The 18110-nt window shown below is 44.9% G+C and overlaps 1 protein-coding gene across 2 annotated transcripts; it reads left to right on the top strand.

The window, feature by feature from the left end:
• The first annotated feature begins 200 nt into the window (after positions 1 to 200).
• Positions 201 to 17714, top strand: LOC116911665 (major histocompatibility complex class I-related gene protein). 2 transcript variants are annotated; one of them, XM_032915619.1, is made up of 6 exons: positions 201 to 337; positions 8872 to 9132; positions 9949 to 10224; positions 14240 to 14515; positions 16086 to 16190; positions 17600 to 17714. In XM_032915619.1, the coding sequence occupies exons 1-6, from the start codon at positions 253 to 255 to the stop codon at positions 17656 to 17658; spliced, it is 1062 nt and encodes a 353-aa protein (XP_032771510.1). In that variant the 5' UTR covers positions 201 to 252; the 3' UTR covers positions 17659 to 17714. The 2 variants fall into 2 exon arrangements, with proteins under 2 accessions (XP_032771510.1, XP_032771511.1); XM_032915620.1 differs by lacking the exon at positions 201 to 337 and having other exon boundaries at positions 8950 to 9052.
• The last annotated feature ends 396 nt before the right edge of the window (positions 17715 to 18110 follow it).

The raw sequence follows: 18110 nt of genomic DNA, 5'->3' as shown, positions 1-18110 counted from the left end.
ACTGGGTGGAAAGAAGCAAGCCGTGCCTGAAACCAACAAGGAGTTAAAGTTTATTGCTTTCATTTTGTAGGTCTCTATTCTCCCTACCAACTAGTGACACCAGATATTTTTCCCAGTTCTTATTGGAGAATGCGTCCCCGCCCCGCCCTCATTGCTCAGTTACCAAATTTTCTAGTAAACCGGTAGAGTGAGTACAGTTTCTCACAAAAGATTCATCAGGGGCCTGTCACTATCTGAAGTTTAAAAAAAAAAATGGGAAGAAAAGGGCTTCAGTGGGGGTCGATGATGTTCCTGCTACCGTTCCTCACAGTATTTTTGGCGAAGCAAAGCCATACCCGTAAGTATCCTATGTACTCTTTGTTTCCAAATGCAATGAGGGCTTTGTGGTGCAAGCTATGAAAAAGCCAGGGGCAAATCCACAGGTCCTTTGGACCCAAGATTTGAAGAGTGATGTACCAGCTGGCCTGCTGCCCAGACATGTGTGCATGGATGAAAGACTTCCCCCTGAGAGCTGTCTCCCCACTCTTCTGCTATACCCTTACTTTTCTTTCTGTTTCTCCTCTTTTCTAACAATGAGCCTTATACTAGGGACTGTAGTGAGTTTCAGGGGAGTTGAACAGTGCAGTCTGTCCATTCTTCAGGTCCATAGATATTTTTCCCTCCTCAGGACAAGGACGACCCGTAACAAAAGATGCAAGAAAGATAAAGCCACGCCTCCGAACTTGTTTTCTAGGTGCAGGAAATATTCATTGATTAAAAACAAAAGTTCTGGGACTGGAGAGATGGCTCAGCGGTTATGAGCTCTGGCTGTTTTTCCAGAGGTCACCCACATGGCAGTTCACAACTGTCTGCAACTCCAATTCCAGGGGATCCTGCATCCTCACATAGACACACATGCAGTCAAAACACCAAAGTACGTAAAAATAAATAATAATTAAAATAAACAAACATTTTTAAAAAATCCTCCAAGTTCATTGTAGTTTGGGGAGCTTGTGTCTCTAGGGAATCCGGAGCCCTATGTTGCCACAAACACAGGAGAGTCGGTGTGACACAAAGTACCAGACTTCTCTACTTCTCTAAGCAACTGCTCGCAAGCTGTTAGTGCTTCTAAACGTTAGTGGGTCTGTAGGTTCACAGAAGAATTACAGAACTTAGATCAGGCCGCCCAAGCTGCTGACTAATGCTCATGCCAGGAAGGAACTCTTTCAAATCGTCTGTGTGTTAATCCTACAAGTATTGATTGATAGCTTGCTACGTGTCAGCTGACTGGAGGAATATAACAACTGGATATGGATATGGTGATGCAAACTTACAATCCTAGTTACTCTAAAGGCTTTGGGGGAGGGGATGGTGAGTTTGAGGCCAGTTTGAGTGGCATGAGAGCCTGCTTCAAAAAAGAAAAAAGAAAAGAAAAAGAAACAAAGAAACCAACAAACAAAGATGAGGTTAGATGTTTCTTTGGCTTAAGGAGATTGCAGAACCCTCTGGCATAGCGATCAAAAGTGCAACATTTCTGCCTTTAGTCCAGTTGTTTCTGTGATACCTTCCACTGGACTTCTGAGTACCCTGTATGTAGAGAATTTGGGGGGGGCCATTATGGAGTGGGGTGCTGCTCTTTGCTGGTTGTTTTCCTCTGACCCCTCAGGCGTGTTCCTGCTGTGTCGCTTTGTGTTCCGAAGGCGGATAGCTACAGACTGCATCACCCAGTCCTAGCTTCTGTCCTGGTTCACTTGGTAGGAAATGCTGGGAGAAGAGACAAGAACATGGAGAAAGGAGAGACTGAAGTTTGCTTTTTTTGCCCCTTCCTTCTTTCAAGGACTCTCTGGCAGTAGCTCTCTGTAGCTCTCTGTAATGTGGCTTGTTTTCCCTTTTCTCTGAAAATCCCTTTTCTTTATAGTTTTAGCTTCCGCTGGGCTTCAGTAATTCTTATTTGCTGTCCGTTTCCCTCTAATCTTAGGGGTGAGCATGGTTTATTATTGTTGCTTCCTTATGGTCTCTCCATGGGACCTCTCTGGTAAAGGCTGTTTCCTCCCATGGTTCTCACTAAATGAACTTTGAGGACAATGGCAGGGAAGGGATTTCAGATTTACAGAAAATAACTTAAGGTCTGTGTGATATTTGTGCCCAGTGTTACCCATAAACAGATACTTTTACACCATGGATGGATGGGGGACACAGGGAAGAGAAGCCAGAGCGTTTGAGAGGTAGCTCCAGGAAATGTTAAGATAATTCTCACATTACATCCAGCAGGTTCCTCACAGCAGCAGCAGCGTGGCTCGCAGGTGATTGCGTCCGCTCCTTCCTTTGAGTTCCCATAGCTCCTCTTCACGGTTTTCTCAGTTCCCCAAATCTTCCCCTAGCTGCTCTTTTTACAGGTGGGAAGAGACGGCTCCATTTTTGTGACCTCATTTCCAACAGACACTTGATCGCTTCCTAAAAACCTGATGTTTCAAAGTAATGTCCCTAAGACATTGAAGTCACCTGATTATGAAGTATAACACACTTGGACAATGACAATGAATTCAAATGTAAAACTGTGTAGTTGCAGAACTGATGTAAAAATTGGTGCTTTGTGCTTTTACTGTCCTTCTCCTTGCTCTTCATTTCAACTGGTGTGAAACTGAGGTGGTGATGTGTGTCTCGGTGATCAATATGGGACACCAGGCATGAGATTTCCCTTGCAAAGCTATATATAGTTCGTGTGTTTCATCTTGATATAATCAAAGTTAGTCTCTTGATGGCATTCATAATTTAATAGAGGAGTTAGCCCACTACATCAATCTACTTCATGAATGATGCTTCAGAGACAAGGACTGATTATGGACCAACCAGTCGTGTTAGTGTTAGAAGATATCCTTGTAGACTATCTGCTTAGAAATGACCTTGACCTGGGTAGTGGTGGTGTATGCCTTTAATCCCAGCACTTGGGAGCCAGAGGCAGGTGACTATCTGAGTTTGATGCCAGCCTGGTGTACAGAGTGAGTTCCAGGACATCCAGAGCTGCACAGCGAAACCTTGTCTAAAAAAAAAAAAAAAAAAAAAAAAGGAGGGGGGGGGGGGGGAGGAGAGGCAGGAGAAAGCAGGGAAGGGAAGGGGAAGGGAGATGAGGAGGAAGAGGGAGAGAGAACCTTAAGTTCAAATAGCTGGCATGAGAAAATATGGGCAATTAGATTTCAGTCTGTTTCCATGGTGCTCCTACCCAGGTTCATGCCAGGGAAATTTCTCCAAGACAATGCTTCACTCCCCTAAGGCCCTCTTCTTCAAAATTGATATTGAATGTATCTAGTTTTGATAGATTTTTTTTAAAAAAGATATTATTTATTTTATGTATGTGAGCACACTGTAGCTGTCCTCAGACATACCAGAAGAGGGTATCAGATCCCATTACAGATGGTTGTGAGCCACCATGTGGTTGCTGGGATTTGAACTCAGGACCTCTGGAAGAGCAGTCAGTGCTCTTAACCACTGAGCCATCTATCTAGCCCAGATTTTTCTCTTAACTAGGGAGAACAGCTATCTATTCTTGCTTGACCACAATCCTCTTATCCTGGAGGACTGCTAAAAATTGAAGGAAGGAGGTCTAGATCAAAGATCAAACACATAGATAGCTCTTTAATGCTTTTATTTTATGAAGCTCAAATTAAGATAGATTCTAGGAACATTATTTTCAATGTCTAAGTTTATAAAAAGAAAACTTTTTAAGAATACAAACATCAGGGGGCTGGAGAGATGGCTCAGGGGTTAAGAGCACTGACTGCTCTTCCAGAGGACCTGAGTTCAAACCCCAGCAACCACATGGTGGCTCACAACCATCTGTAATGGGATCTGATGCCCTCTTCTGGTGTCTTAAGACAGCCACAGTGCACTTATATATAATACATAAATAAATCTTAAAAAAAAAAAAGAATACAAACATCAAATTACAATCCTCCAATATGCAAAGCATGCACCCACAAGGATTTGAACTCCGTTACCTGGAAGGAGCTTCCCCCATGGCCCCTCCTTCACTCTAGACGCAGCTCTGCTCAATGTTACCTGGTTACAGAAGCCATTTCTGGTTGGTTTAACACATCAGCTCTCTCCACATGTTCTCCTTTCTCTCTGTTAGTTTTCTTTGCTTGCTTGCTTTTATTTGTTTTTGGAGACAGGGTTTCTCAGCGTAGCCCTGGCTGTCCTGAAACTCACTCTGTAGATTTGGCTGGCCTCAAACTCACAGAGATCCACCAGCCTCTGTCTCCCAACTGCTGGAATTAAAGGCTTATACCATCATGCACACTAGTTTCCTGTTACAACTTATTATCACTTGACCTTGTATTATATATTTGTCAACTGACAATATCCCTTCTAGGAACTATCTCAGAGGACTGGTCCTTCATTTGTTCCTTATTGTGCTCCTGGCATCCTAGAACTGTGTTTACTGGAAATTCAGAAAAGAATAATACTTATAATGACTTGAGATATTGGTAAGTGTTGAAAGAGTAGCCATGAAAGAGTAACTGTTATGGTTTCAATAGGAAATATTCCTCACAGGTATAAGGGTTTGAACACTTGGTTTCAGATAGTGGCTCTGTTGGGATATTGTGAGTTTTAGGACATGGGACTTAGCATGGGACTTGCAGACTTAAGGCTGCAGGGGCAAGAGTTGAGAGGTATAGGTTGACCCTACTTTTATCCCAAGCTCAGTACTTCCTGGCTGTGTAGTATAAGGATAGTGAACTGCAAGCTCCTTCCTCCCCAACTAAGCTAATCCCAGCTTCCATGCCTTCTCCACTATGGTGGACGACATCTCCTTAAGCCATTACGCAAATAAGTCCTTCCTGCCTTATGTTATTTCTGTCAATCAAATATTGCATCGCATCAATGAGAAAAGTAACTCATACAGAAAACTGGTACCAGGGGTGGGGTCACTGCAATGCTAAACCTGACTGCATAGTCTGTAGTATTTCAGAAGTGACTTGTAAGAGTAATAAGAAAAAGTTTGGAGCCATGGGCTAGCAAAACCTTAGAATGTTGTAACTAGAGCTTCATGGAATGTTCTGGCAGGGGGCAAGAGGGACTTTATCAGGAATTGGACTAGAGGCCATTTGTGTTGCATTCTATCAAAGAATCTGTGTCCTTCCTGTGTCCTGAAAACCCAAACAAGGCTGAATTAAAAAGCAATGTACTAATTTGTTTGGTGAAGAAAATCTCCAGTCAGAAGTGTTCAGACTGTGATGGTCACTGTCCCTGCTTTTAGCCATGTTACAACAATAGACAGCTGAAAGTGAAGAAGAAATATTTGAAAAGTGTGTAGTTTGGCGGGGAAAGGAACATGAGTACAGTTGTGGTCAAAGCAACTGTGGGGAAAGGCTCTGACAATTCATAAAGGTATTAGTACAATTAAAGAAAAATCTCACATCTCTCCAACCCCAAGATTTTGGATTTTGATCAGTGTTGGAACCCTTAAGATGATAGGGACTTTTACAGTTGTAAAATGCTTCTTGTATCATGAGATGCCCATGGGCCTAATGGGAGGAATGTGAAACGTAGCCCCAGGTTTGTATACCCCAGGTTTGTATACCCCCAGGTTTGTATACCCCAGGTTTGTATACCCCCAGGTTTGTATACCCCCAGGTTTGTATACCCCCAGGTTTGTATACCCCAGGTTTGTATACTTACCCACTAGGTACTCAGCTGGTGCCAAATCTGGAGACGTTGTGCAGTTTTGTACACGGAACCTAGATAGCAGGCTTTAAGGGTAGGGTTAAGGGTTAAGGGTTAAGGGTTAAGGGTTAAGGGTTAAGGGTTAAAGGTTAAGGGTTATAACCGTCCAGCACACTTCTCGCCTGACCCCTCTGCTTTCTGACCAGAAAGATGTGAAGAACTATAGCACAAGCTCCAGCAAACCCAGACCAGACTGATCCCAGCCACCATTTCTTCTCCTTTATGGACTCTACTCCATTATTCCACGAGCCAAAATAAATCCTTCCCCCCTTATGTCTCTATAACATATTTCTCCATAGGAACAAGGAAGGTCATTAATACAGTGGCTAAGAAGTCAGACTGTCATTCGTCATTTTCAGGCTCGCTGTAACAGCCAGTCACTTGACAGTTGTGGGAAGGGGCTAATGGTTTCTGCTGCGTGCAGAACCATCAACATCACTGCTTGCTTTAAGGAGTATCCAAAGGTTTTTTTTTTTTTTTTTTTCCTTTTTTTAGGAGCTGGGGACCGAACCCAGGGCCTTGCGCTTGCTAGGCAAGCGCTCTACCACTGAGCTAAATCCCCAACCCCTGCAAAGGTTCTTTTAACTACTGGAAGAGGGCAACGAAAAACCGCTCTTTGTTAACATGGCTACCCAATCAGAACCTACTACCCATCTAGGAAGATCTGCTTGAGCCTTAGGGACAGGAGAATCGGAGACTGAAATGTGTCTGACACGAGGGGGCAGGAGAGAGCACTTTAGTCCAGGCTCTGGAAGGCTGTGACATCGGTGAGAGAGTGTCTATCAAGCAGGGTTGGGTTGTCATAGGTGGAGAAGCTCCCTATGTGAGAGTTCAGATTTTGGTTTCTGGTTCCTTCACGGTGGCTTCTAAGGTTCCAAACTTAATTTAGTTAATTTGGAGCAATGTACTTAATCTCTCTGCACCTTCTATCTGCAGAATGGGACTGATAGGATCTATCATTATTGTGAGGGCCGGTGATGTAGCCCAATAAATAGAGTACTTGTCTAGCTTGTACAAAGTCCTGGGTTCAATCCCCAGTGCCACCTGAACCAGATTTGGTGATTTGTGAGGCAGGAGAATGAGTTCAAGGTAATGATTGACTACACAGAGATTTTGAAGTCATGATTGACTACACAGAGAGTTTGAGGCCAGCCTGGGATAAAGGAGACCATGTTTTGTTTTGTTTAATTATTGTGAGGAATAAATGAAGCCAGTGTTTTTCTTATGGCACTGACCACATGGAACTTGCACCATAACAGATAGATAGATAGATAGATAGATAGATAGATAGATAGATAGATAGATAGATACATTTTAATAGTTATATGGAGGTACCCGCTGCACTTTAGGGCTCACTGAAGGTGCAACTGATCTGGCTTGATTTCCTTGGAGGATTTAACTCTCAGTGAACCACTCCTGCGAGTGTAGGGCTGCTGTCTTGCTGCACCCCATCAGTGCCTCTTTTGCGACACGTGTATTTGTTCTGTTATGTAAAAATGCCCAGTTATGCTGTCAATTTCTGGAGGGAAGAAATGCTACCTGGTTCATTTTCCTCTCTCTGATGTTGCCTTATAGCTTGTCCATGGTAGATATTCAATAAAAACAAGTCTCTATGGATGAATGCCTGAAAACACATGTTCCATTGTTTTATATTCCAGTAATTTTCCTTAGATGTTTGTCAGAAATGGCCCAACTGCTAACGTACCAAGTTAAAGAGAGCTGGGGTGGCGGGGGGAATGAACCATTGTTGGTGTAAGAGATGCTTGTCGAGTTGGGTGGACACTCCAGCAAGGCCTGGGAGGTTTGAGTAAACAGCAAGTGGCCCTTGAGAAGCAGTGTGACCGGCCCAGCTAGACAAAGGGCCAAACGCTAAGATCATAGATCTCAGCTCCACAAGTGAGTAATGCTGGTGACTCACGGAAAGGGGAGAACCCAACCTGACTTCATAATCATTGGAGCTAGAAGGGGATCAGAGCAAAAGGTTTCGAAATTGCCATTTGATTAGAACAGTTTTAGCCTTTCCAAATGATTCAACCTTAATAGTTATATTCAATCTTTGAACATCTGGGCGACACATTCTGCTAAGATACAGATTGTCACAGGTCTGGCATGCTGTGAAGGGGAGTGTAACATGGACTTTTCTTCATCTTCCCTGTTCTGAATTACTGATTTCATATCTGTCAGTAGACATCCCTATACTGTGAAGTACTGTTTTAGAAGGCCAGGTAAATGCCAGGTATGACTTAAACCTGCAGGGGCACCAAATGGGTCCCATGGGGAATGAAGACACATGTGGTGTCCTTAGCCACCATTAACACTTCTGCCAACCACCACTGCCCTCCCTCCCCTTGGCCTGCTCACCTCTTGACCCTGAGATCTCCTCCAAGATGTTACCCTCTCTACAAAAACTTTCCCAAGAGCCCACATTGACATGACGGCCCATGTCATGCTACCTTTGAGACCATCTTCCTTATCTCCACCACATTCTGCACTTCTTGCACAACCCAGGAGTTCATTTCAGTTTACTTTGACCCTTAGTGGTGATCGCAATCCTCATATTGATATTTAAATGGGAGAAAAAGTAGAAAAAAATGGTAAGAAGGTAACTACCAGGAATGGTTGGGTACAGCAAGGAAAAGCATGGTATTTTGAACGTATTTTCTGCAGGATGCCTGAGCCTTAATAGCTGTTATGAGTCTGTTTAATCAGGGAAGAGGGGTGCACACCCCAAAATGTGTAGGGGGAAGATGGTAGAATGATGATCTTCAGTTATCAACCCAGAGGCTTTACTAGAAATACAAGGGGGTTGAACTGCAGGGTTTTCGTTCCTTCAGAGGCTCTGAGGTCTTCTCGAGGCACAGCGCCACCACTTTCCCGTCCCTACACCCACCAGCTCAGGGAATGGTCTCTGGCCCTTCCCTCAAGACCAGAGCATCACACTGTATGCTACTTACAACCTGAGGTTACCTGTAAAGTTTCATCTTCGGTCACATGGCTGAAGTCTTTCCAGGTTGTAATTCCGAGGACTCTATAGTTGTGTTGGATAAAGTGGGATGAGTATCATGGAGTACCGGGCTAGGGCACGGGTGCAGTAATGCTGTGGAAAGGTGGTCATTACATCCTGTCATCTGTGACTCTCAGCCGCTTCCTTCCTTGCCTCCTCCTCAGGGACCCACTCTCTGAGATACTTTCGTCTGGCTGTTTCCGATCCTGGCCCTGGAGTCCCTGAATTTATCTCGGTTGGATATGTGGACTCACACCCTATCACTACATATGACAGTGTCACCCGACAGAAGGAGCCAAGAGCCCCATGGATGGCGGAGAACCTGGCGCCTGACCACTGGGAGAGGTACACTCAGCTGCTAAGAGGCTGGCAGCGGACCTTCCAGACAGAGCTGAGGCACCTGCAGAGGCACTACAACCACTCAGGTGTGACTGCAGCGGGGATGAGCACGCTCCCTCACTGGCTACTCCCCAGAAGAGCACCCCTGGGCTGTGTATGGCAACGCCACTGGTTGCTTATATCCTCTCTAGCCTTTGGCAAAACTTTGAAAACGAGGTTGCTCGTTGTGTATTCTGTGCTCACCATCTCCCCTGTGGCTCATTCACACTGACCTTCTGTGGAAACCCCTTATCCCTTGCCCCCATATTCCTATCCCATTGGTCCCTTTATCCCTTGTCCCATATTCCTATCACATTGGTATTCAACAATCTTTTCTTTCCTCATCCTAAATTTGCTTACCTTGGGACTCATCTTCTGATGGCTTCATGATTTGTTTATTTATTTATTTTTTTTTTTCCGGAGCTGGGGACCGAACCCAGGGCCTTGTGCTTGCCAGGCAAGTGCTCTACCACTGAGCTAAATCCCCAACCCGATTTGTTTATTTCTACATGGAAACTTACAGTATTAATTGTCCCAGATACATTTCTAGCCCCTGCATATCTCTTGCTCCTATACCGCACTCAGAATAGCTATGAAACTTATCAATGAATCATCCCAAAGATAGGATAATTCCTCAAGGCAGGCATCACTGTGATCCTTTGGCATGCCGTAGGTACCTCACCAATGTCTGTGAGTAGGCGGATCTGCAAAACAGGAACCTTCGGGAACCCAAATATGCAGGCCTGTGTGGTGGTGTCTTCTGAGGCAAAGAGTGCTTCCAATCATGCTCCAGTCGTGCCACTTGAGAAGCCTCTCTCTGTCTCCGTTTAAAGCCATCTCTCCATAGCCTGTGTATGTTTCAGGGCTTCACACCTACCAGAGAATGATCGGTTGTGAGTTGCTGGAAGACGGCAGCACCACAGGGTTTCTCCAGTATGCATATGATGGACAAGATTTCATTGTCTTCAATAAAGACACCCTCTCCTGGCTGGCTATGGATAATGTGGCTCAGATCACCAAGCGAGCATGGGAGGCCAACCTGCATGAGTTGCAATACCAAAAGAACTGGCTAGAAGAAGAGTGCATTGCCTGGCTAAAGAGGTTCTTGGAGTATGGAAGTGATGCCCTAGAAAGAACAGGTAATGGGCAGAGAGAGCACCTCATTCTTAACATCCTTTAAGAAACACTGGCTCTGTGTCTAACTTCCTCTTCTGCAGGTGATATTCACCCTGTGCTGAAATCCGTCTCTTGGTTGGACTGTTCTGACCTGTAACCCCCCAAGAGAACTCTCATTAGTTATATTTTTAGCAGCATCTTGACAGGCCTTAGCAGTTCCACCTGTCTTGACAGAATGTAGTGCCTCCAAGGGCATCTCTATGGAAAAAAGTCCTCTCCTGTCAGTGAGAGGCTGGGAAAAGCTTCTGGAAGAGGGGCTGTTGCTGCAGATTATTTAAGAAGCAAGGGTTCATAGAATCCCTGTGTGAGTGCAAAGCTGGCCCTATGAAGGAGAGCCTTGGGAAGACAGGTTTTTCCTTACTTGAGGATTAATTCTTCCATTCTTCTGGGTACAGAGTTTATCTTCTGCCATAAAGGGATGATCCCATTGGTCAACTTCAGCAGCATGTAGAACGGTGCATGTTGGATTGGATGATTCAGAATGTTTCAGGAAATCCCTGAATGCTACAGACCCTTTCTCACCCGAGTAATGGCCAGTCTGGAGGACTTTCTAGAGATGTGGCAAGCCCCAGATTGGGAGGAAGGGCGTGGACTGTGGTTATAAATGTGTGCTGCCCTTCTGGGTGGTGGTAGCTCCTGCCTTTAGTCTCAGCACTCAGGAGGCAGAGGCAGTTGGATCTCTGTGAGTTTGAAGCCAACCTGATCTTTAGACTGAGTTCTATGACAGCCAGGGCCACACGGAGAAACTTGGTCTCCAAACAAAACAAAACAAACAAGATAACCATTGCTATCTGGCTAAAATGTCCAGGCTTTGGAGGCAGATGACAAGAGTCATCTTCCCTAGGAGCAGAATAACTACAATGGGCTCAATGGTTGCAGTTGACAAACCCATTTCAAACAGGTTCACGTCCTATTTGAAAGCAAGAATCAGAGCAGCACAGGAACCTAAGAAACCACAACCAATCCTTGAATGCCGTTCTCCAGGGTGGTGGTGGGGTAGCTGAAGCTAAGAGCACAAATCTTACACCCTCACGGCTTCTCCATTCCACAAAACAGGTTACTACTGTCTCTGAGTACTTGTTGCCTAAATAAATAAATCTCAAGAGAACTGGCCTGAGTCGGATGCATGTGGCCTCGTTAGCTAATCGCTGTGAACATCATCGGGAAAGACTTCAAAGATTAACAGCGGGTAACAAAGTTCTGGCAGGAACACAGCCAAAATGGTCTCATTTAGGAGATTCACCCAGGGCTCCTTTACACGGGGTCATGACGTGTCTGACCGAGTGCAGCATGGAAACTCCACTGCTCTAGCGCGATCTGAGGGGCAGGAAGAGGGGTCATCCACTAGTAGAGCCCTGCAAGAGTTGGTGGGGCTGAAAGAAGGTCCTGGCTCCCGGGAGGTGTGGCAGCAAAGGAACATGCCCAGGGCAAGACTGCCTGTATATTGAGATTGGTACTTTCGTCAGCTCACTGCTCTCTGGCTGAGGCTGTCCAGCTGGGAACCAGGAGCAGAGAAGCTAGAGTTACTGTGTGAAGGCCTAGACAGATCACAGAAGGTCAGAGACTGGATCCAGAGGCTAACACGGAGACACAAACTGTCCCGCACTGGATGCAGGGGCTACCCAAGCCGTTCCGCACTGAGTGACGGTTGTAGGGGAGGAATTAGGATGAGTACCTCATAGGAGCCCGTGTTCCAGAGAGTTCTGGTAATGTCTCAAATACGATGTTGTTTGGCAGCAGAAGGAGCCTCTCCTGTCAGGAAAAAGTGAAGCTTCTGGAAAGTCGGTCAGCAAAGCCCCAGTCTCAAGTAATAGAATGTTGCCTTGCCTTCTTTCCAGGAAGTATGGAAGATGGTGTGCCCAAAAATGCTTGCTAAGCCTTAGGGCTCTGCTCTCACATTGAATGTGACTGTCGCCTGACTGAAGAACGTCTGGTAACCTAAGATCTGGTTAAATTCTATCACAGATCTTGGCTGCCCTAAATCACTAAGGATGTTTTAGGCTGAGACTCAGCAGATAGGAAAAGGGAGAATGGGTGTTTACTCTCTGACTGGGGTATGTTTGCCACACAGCTGGGTTGGTTATTTTTCTCTTTGCTGTGAAAGAATGCCTGAAACAACTTAACCTTAGAGGAGGGAAGACTAGTCACAGTTTCAGACGTTTGGAGGCATCCTGATGGGAAGGGTGTGGTGAGTTGACTTCTCAGTTGTGAGGAAGCAGAGGGATGGAGGAAGAAGCCAGGGACAAGATACAACCTCCAGGGATTCGACACAGTGACCTGATTCCTTTAGCTTGAGCCCACCTCCTAGAGTTTCCAGAACCTCTTAAAATAACACTAACATTTAGAAAGCCTGGATTTAACACATGATCCTGTGAGGGACTTTTAGGTTAAAAGCACATCAATAGCATCAGGAGTTGCCTGGCCTGCTGCTTGTCTGAATACAGTTCTGAGCAAAGGTAGGAAAACTCAAGCCCAGGTGCTAAGAACTGAGATTTAGAGGTTACCAATGAATTCTATTGATTCTACTTGGAGCAGAAGCTCTTGGGATCAACCAGGAGGAACCTGGGCTGTGTAGGAAGAGTATGGAAGGTTTGACTCAGGTGCACATAGTGTATGTACGAGTAGTTCTCATTCCCTGTCTTGAGTGTCATAATGGTGTCGACCTTTTGGTCAAAACCCATGTCTTGGGAGATAGATTCATTTCTTGCAGGTATAGTTAAGAAAATAGTAATAAAATAAAAATAAATAAAAATTAAAAATATCTCTTGGCAATGTTTTTATTTTAAATGTTGGAAAGTCTTTTCCTACAACTAAATTCCATGCCTCAGGTGAGAGACAAGGAAGGTTTGTCTGAGATGGACGCTCTTCCCTATATCCACAAATGTCAGACACTGAGGTAGAGATGAGGAAGGAAATCTCACGGATGACCAGGAAGGTCCTCCAGACAGTGTGCTTGGTTTCGGTTTGGCTTTATGACCAGTTTCAGCTGGAAAGGTTAAGATAACACCATATGGAAAATGGACACGTGATGTCATGAGGAAGTAAGATCAGCAGTGGTGACTGGTGGTGAATAGGCTGAGCAGAGTGGTACCCACCTCTAATCCTAACATTCGGGAGGCTGATGGAGGAGCGCCTCAAGTTCATCCTGGGGCAAAGAGATGATGTCTCCTCTCTCTGTCTCTGTCTCTGCCTCTGTCTCTATCTCTCTCATCACTGTTACAGCCCTTCTGTAACATTAATTTCTGTAGCTTCTTTGAGGGCACATGGAACGACGATGTGTGCTTGTATTTGATTATAACCACCAGACTACTACTCTGATAGCCTGGGGTAATCCAGGACTCCTGTTGGCCTGACATGGCTGTGTGTTTTTATTGTCAGTAAGTGCAGAATTGAGATCTGTTGCATTCTAATCTCCAATCTCTAGGTGAATTACTTATCAAGAACAATCATTTACATATGTTGTGACTTACTTTTCCTTAACACATATGGGTATTTGTTTTGTTTCGTTGTTTTATGTGCATTGGTGGTCTGCCTCTATGTCTGTGTGAGAGTGTTGGATCCTCTGGAACTAGATGGAGTTACAGACAACAGTGAGCTACCATGTGGGTGCTGGGAATTGGACCCGGGTACTCTGAACAATCAGACAGAGCTCTTAACCACTGCACCATCTCTCCAGCCCCCACATAAGGGTATTTCAAAGGTGAACAGTAAGCAACTTCGATACACTTTCCAAGTACTTGATGCTAATGCCTTTTCTCCCCTTAGAGGACGAAAGTGCCTCAGCTGCACGTATCCTTGCCTGTGGCACAGGAGGAAGGCTGCAAAATCCAGTTTGTTGCTGATGAATCTGGGTTCTGGTTCATTCTCAGCTTTAGATATTTCTTGCAGCAAAGAAAATTAACTGGAAAACTCCGTGTTTGAACACGGTAAGTTCAGTACCCAAGACCCTTCCGATTAACTGTGGTTGCTTCTCTCTAGAGCATCCAGTAGTAAGAACAACTCGAAAGGAAACGTTTCCAGGGATTACCACTCTCTTCTGCAGAGCTCATGGCTTCTACCCGCCAGAAATTTCCATGATATGGAAGAAAAATGGGGAAGAAATTGTCCAGGAGGTGGATTATGGAGGGGTGCTTCCCAGTGGGGACGGAACCTATCAAATGTGGGTGTCGGTTGATCTGGATCCTCAGAGCAAAGACATTTATTCTTGTCATGTGGAGCACTGTGGTCTCCAAATGGTTCTGGAGGCCCCTCAGGGTAAGTATGGGGGTGGTGGCTGTCTGGGAAGATAGTGAGGAAAAAGGTAGAAAGTTTTGAAGACTGTAAGGAAGGGAGACTGGGTCACCACATGAGCCACCACAGGCTTCACCAGGTGGCGGTACAATGACAACTGCTTTGTTTGGTTTTGGAGACAGGGTTTCTGTGTAGCCCTAGCTGTCCTGAAACCTGCTTTGTACACTAGTCTGGCCTTGAACTCACAGAGATCCACCTGTCTCTACTTCCCGAATGCTGGGATTAAAGGCATGGATAACTATGCCTGACTTCAATCTCTATTTGTAATTTTTAATTTTTTTATTTTATTTTATGTGTATGATTTTTTTTTGCCTGCATGTATGGCCGTACACCACATGTGTGGAGTGTCCACAGTGGCCAGAAGAGGATCATTGAATCCTCTGGACTTAGAGTGATAGATAGTTGTGAGCTACCATGAGTGCTGGGAATCCAATCTAGAACCCCTGGAAAAGCAGCCTGTGCTCTTAACCACTGAGCCATCTCTCCAGCTCCAGGATTTATTTTATTATTTTTATTCATGTGTGTATTCGTGTCTCTGTGTGGATATGTGCATGTGAATGCACGGGCCAAACAAGTTCAGAAGAAGGCATCGGATCCCTTGGAGCTGGAGTTACGGATGCTTGTGAACTATCCCAGGTCCCCCATAAGAGCAGTCAGTGCTCTTAATGGCTGAGCCATTTCTCCAGCTCCAACAAGGTTTGTTTCTTTTAAGATTTATTTACATGAGTACACTGTAGCTGTCTGCAGACACACCAGAAGAGGGCATCAGATGCCATTACAGATGGTTGTAAGCCACCATGTAGTTGCTGGGATTTGAACTCAGAACCTCTGGAAGAGCAGTCAGTGCTCTTAACCACTGAGCCATCTCTCCAGCCCCCACAATGGTTCTTTTCAATCAGCGTTCCTCAAAGTGTTAAGTTCCCACACTCTTCTATGTTCTTATGAATTACTGAGGACCTTCCATAGCTGTCATTTGTGTGTGTCATCCCTGTTGCAGTTTACTATATTACATATTACATTTTCTAAAAGTAGCCAGGTGGTGGTGGCACATGCCTTTATCCCTAGCACTCAGAAGGCAGAGGCAGGCAAGTCTCTGAGTTCAAGGCCAGCCTGGTTTACAAAGTGATCTCTGAGACAGCCACGGAGAAACCCTGTCTTGAAAAAAAATAGATAGATAGATAGATAGATAGATAGATAGATAGATAGATAGATATAGTCAGGCAGGCAGACAGACAGACAGAACTGGGTGGTAGAAGCACATACCTTTAACCCAGCACTGGGGCCTTAGGGTAGAGGTGGGAGGCAAAAGCAGATTGATCTCTGAGTTTGAGGCCAGCCTGATCTGGGGGTATACCAAGAAACCCTGTCTCAGGAAAGACAAACACATAATCAAATAGAAGAAGGCATAAGCACATATCTATGTGCCATCAGATGGTGACTGAGAAGTGACGATAGCCGGGTTTCCTGTGAACACCACGGCACACTTAATGCAGACAGCAGGAGCAACATGGAGGTGTTTCTCATTTCCTTACAGAATCAGGAAATACCCTTCTAGTGGCAAACACGATCTCTGGGACCATAATTCTCATCCTTGTCCTGGCTGGAGTTGGTGCCCTGATCTGGAGAAGAAGATCGCGAGGTGAGAGGCAAACAGGACTCTTGGGAGATGCTGCTAGTGGTCTTGCTTGTGGCAGCTCCTGAGACTTCTGTTTACTGGACCTGCCACTTGAGCTCAATTTAGAAACAGGTTGACCCTCATGTTAGAATGACATGAGGGCCTGGGTCAACTTCCCCCCTCTTGTAGAGAAAACACCTGTTAATTTTCCCGTTTGTCTTAGTCTGGGTTTGCATGCTGTGAAGAGACACCATGACCAAGGCAACTCTTTTAAAGGACAGCATTTAATTGTGTTACATTTCAAGAGGTCCAGTGCATCATCATCATGGCAGGAAGCATGGCAGGGGGCAGGCAGACATGGTGCTGGAGGAGTGGATTGTTCTGCAGCTTGATCAGAAGGTAGCTGTGAGAAGTCTGTCCTCCAGGCAGCTAGGAGGAGGTTCTCTCTCAAAGCCCACCCCCAAAGTGGCACACTTCCTTCAACAAGGCCACACCTACTCCAGCAAGGCCATACCCCTTAACAGTGCTAAGTTCTGGGCCATGTACATCCAAACCACCACACCATTCTTCTATCCCAATTACATGAAAGTCTTCTTTCTTTGAAATTCATTTCTCAGAACATGAACTGCTTAAAGGTAGATACCTCTGGAAAAATAGGACTTGAGATAAGGGAAGGAGGAGGAAGGAATGCTTTTGATAACGTAGATAATAAATCAATTCATTAAACATGTATGTGAATGTCTGTTGTGTAAATCTATTCATTAAAAAGCTCATATGGAATCTCTGTTGTGCTTTAAGCACCGTAGTGGCTCCTGGGAAACAGCAATGAAAAGGACAAGTAAGAGCCCATGTCATGGAGTCTTGAAATGTCATTTTCTATTTCTGGTTTACTAGTTACTCAAGCTGATCATGACGACTATTACTGAAACCTGGATCAGGGCTCAGAAACCAGGTGGGCAGGGGCTTGCCTAGCCCCTTGATGCTTACTTGAACCCAATTCAGGGGATACTGTCCGTGTATGGTATTAGCTTCTAGTCAGACCCGTCCATTTGCTAGCGGGTAAGTGATGTTTCCATAGTGAATAGAGTACACTATGAATCCTGAACACATCAATACATACATCTCAAGAAGAAAGTTCCTGGGGTTGGGGAGTTAGCTCAGTGGTAGAGCGCTTGCCTAGCATGCGCAAGGCTCTGGGTTCGGTCCCCAGCTCCGAAAAAAAGAAAAAGAAAAAAGAAAAAAAAAAAGTTCCTGCTTTTTCTCTTCTGGAGTTTGTAAATTTTGAGTTAAAATGTGTCGAGTTCTAGGAGAATCTTGAGAAAGCAAACTAAAACTGTCAGTGGCTGCTTCTAAGGTTTTGCTGAATATTGACTAATTTTTGAGCAGTGAGGAAACTGTACACATAACTAACTAAAACGTTCTTTTCCCTTCAGAACCAAAAGAAGTCATGTACCAACCCACCCAAGTCAATGAGGGCAGCTCTCCCTCTTAGGAGCCATGGTCTCTGCTCTCAGGCACCCACGTGTCTCAGCCATACTCCTGACACGATGGGGGATTGTAGAATTGAGCATTTGTGACAAGAAGATCAGAGCTACAAATTTGTCTTCGTTCTTTGGCTCCAGAAGAACTGTCAATATTTAGGCTCTTGATAGACTTCTTTATCATAGTCAACTTAAAATACAGTTTGTCTCATGACCCAGTACCTCCCAATATTATATTTTTCAATGGTGATAGATTAGAGTCTCAGAGCTGCAAGCAACTTTCTCATCCAAGATGTCTTCTAAATTGTCACAGACTTGAGCACCCAGCCTTCAGTTGACATCATGCGCAAGTTCCCCATTCTACCACAAAACGGCCTTCTGCATTCATTTTTCCCTCATGAGAATGTCTGCCATGCAAGAACTTTGACCATCATGGCTCTTATGACTGAGAATCTGTAAGTAG

The sequence above is a fragment of the Rattus rattus genome, chromosome 10, assembly GCF_011064425.1.
Source record: "Rattus rattus isolate New Zealand chromosome 10, Rrattus_CSIRO_v1, whole genome shotgun sequence".
Classification (NCBI taxonomy): domain Eukaryota; kingdom Metazoa; phylum Chordata; class Mammalia; order Rodentia; family Muridae; genus Rattus; species Rattus rattus.
The sequence above is the reverse complement of the archived record's forward strand: the minus strand, read 5'-3'. Positions and strand labels throughout refer to the sequence as shown.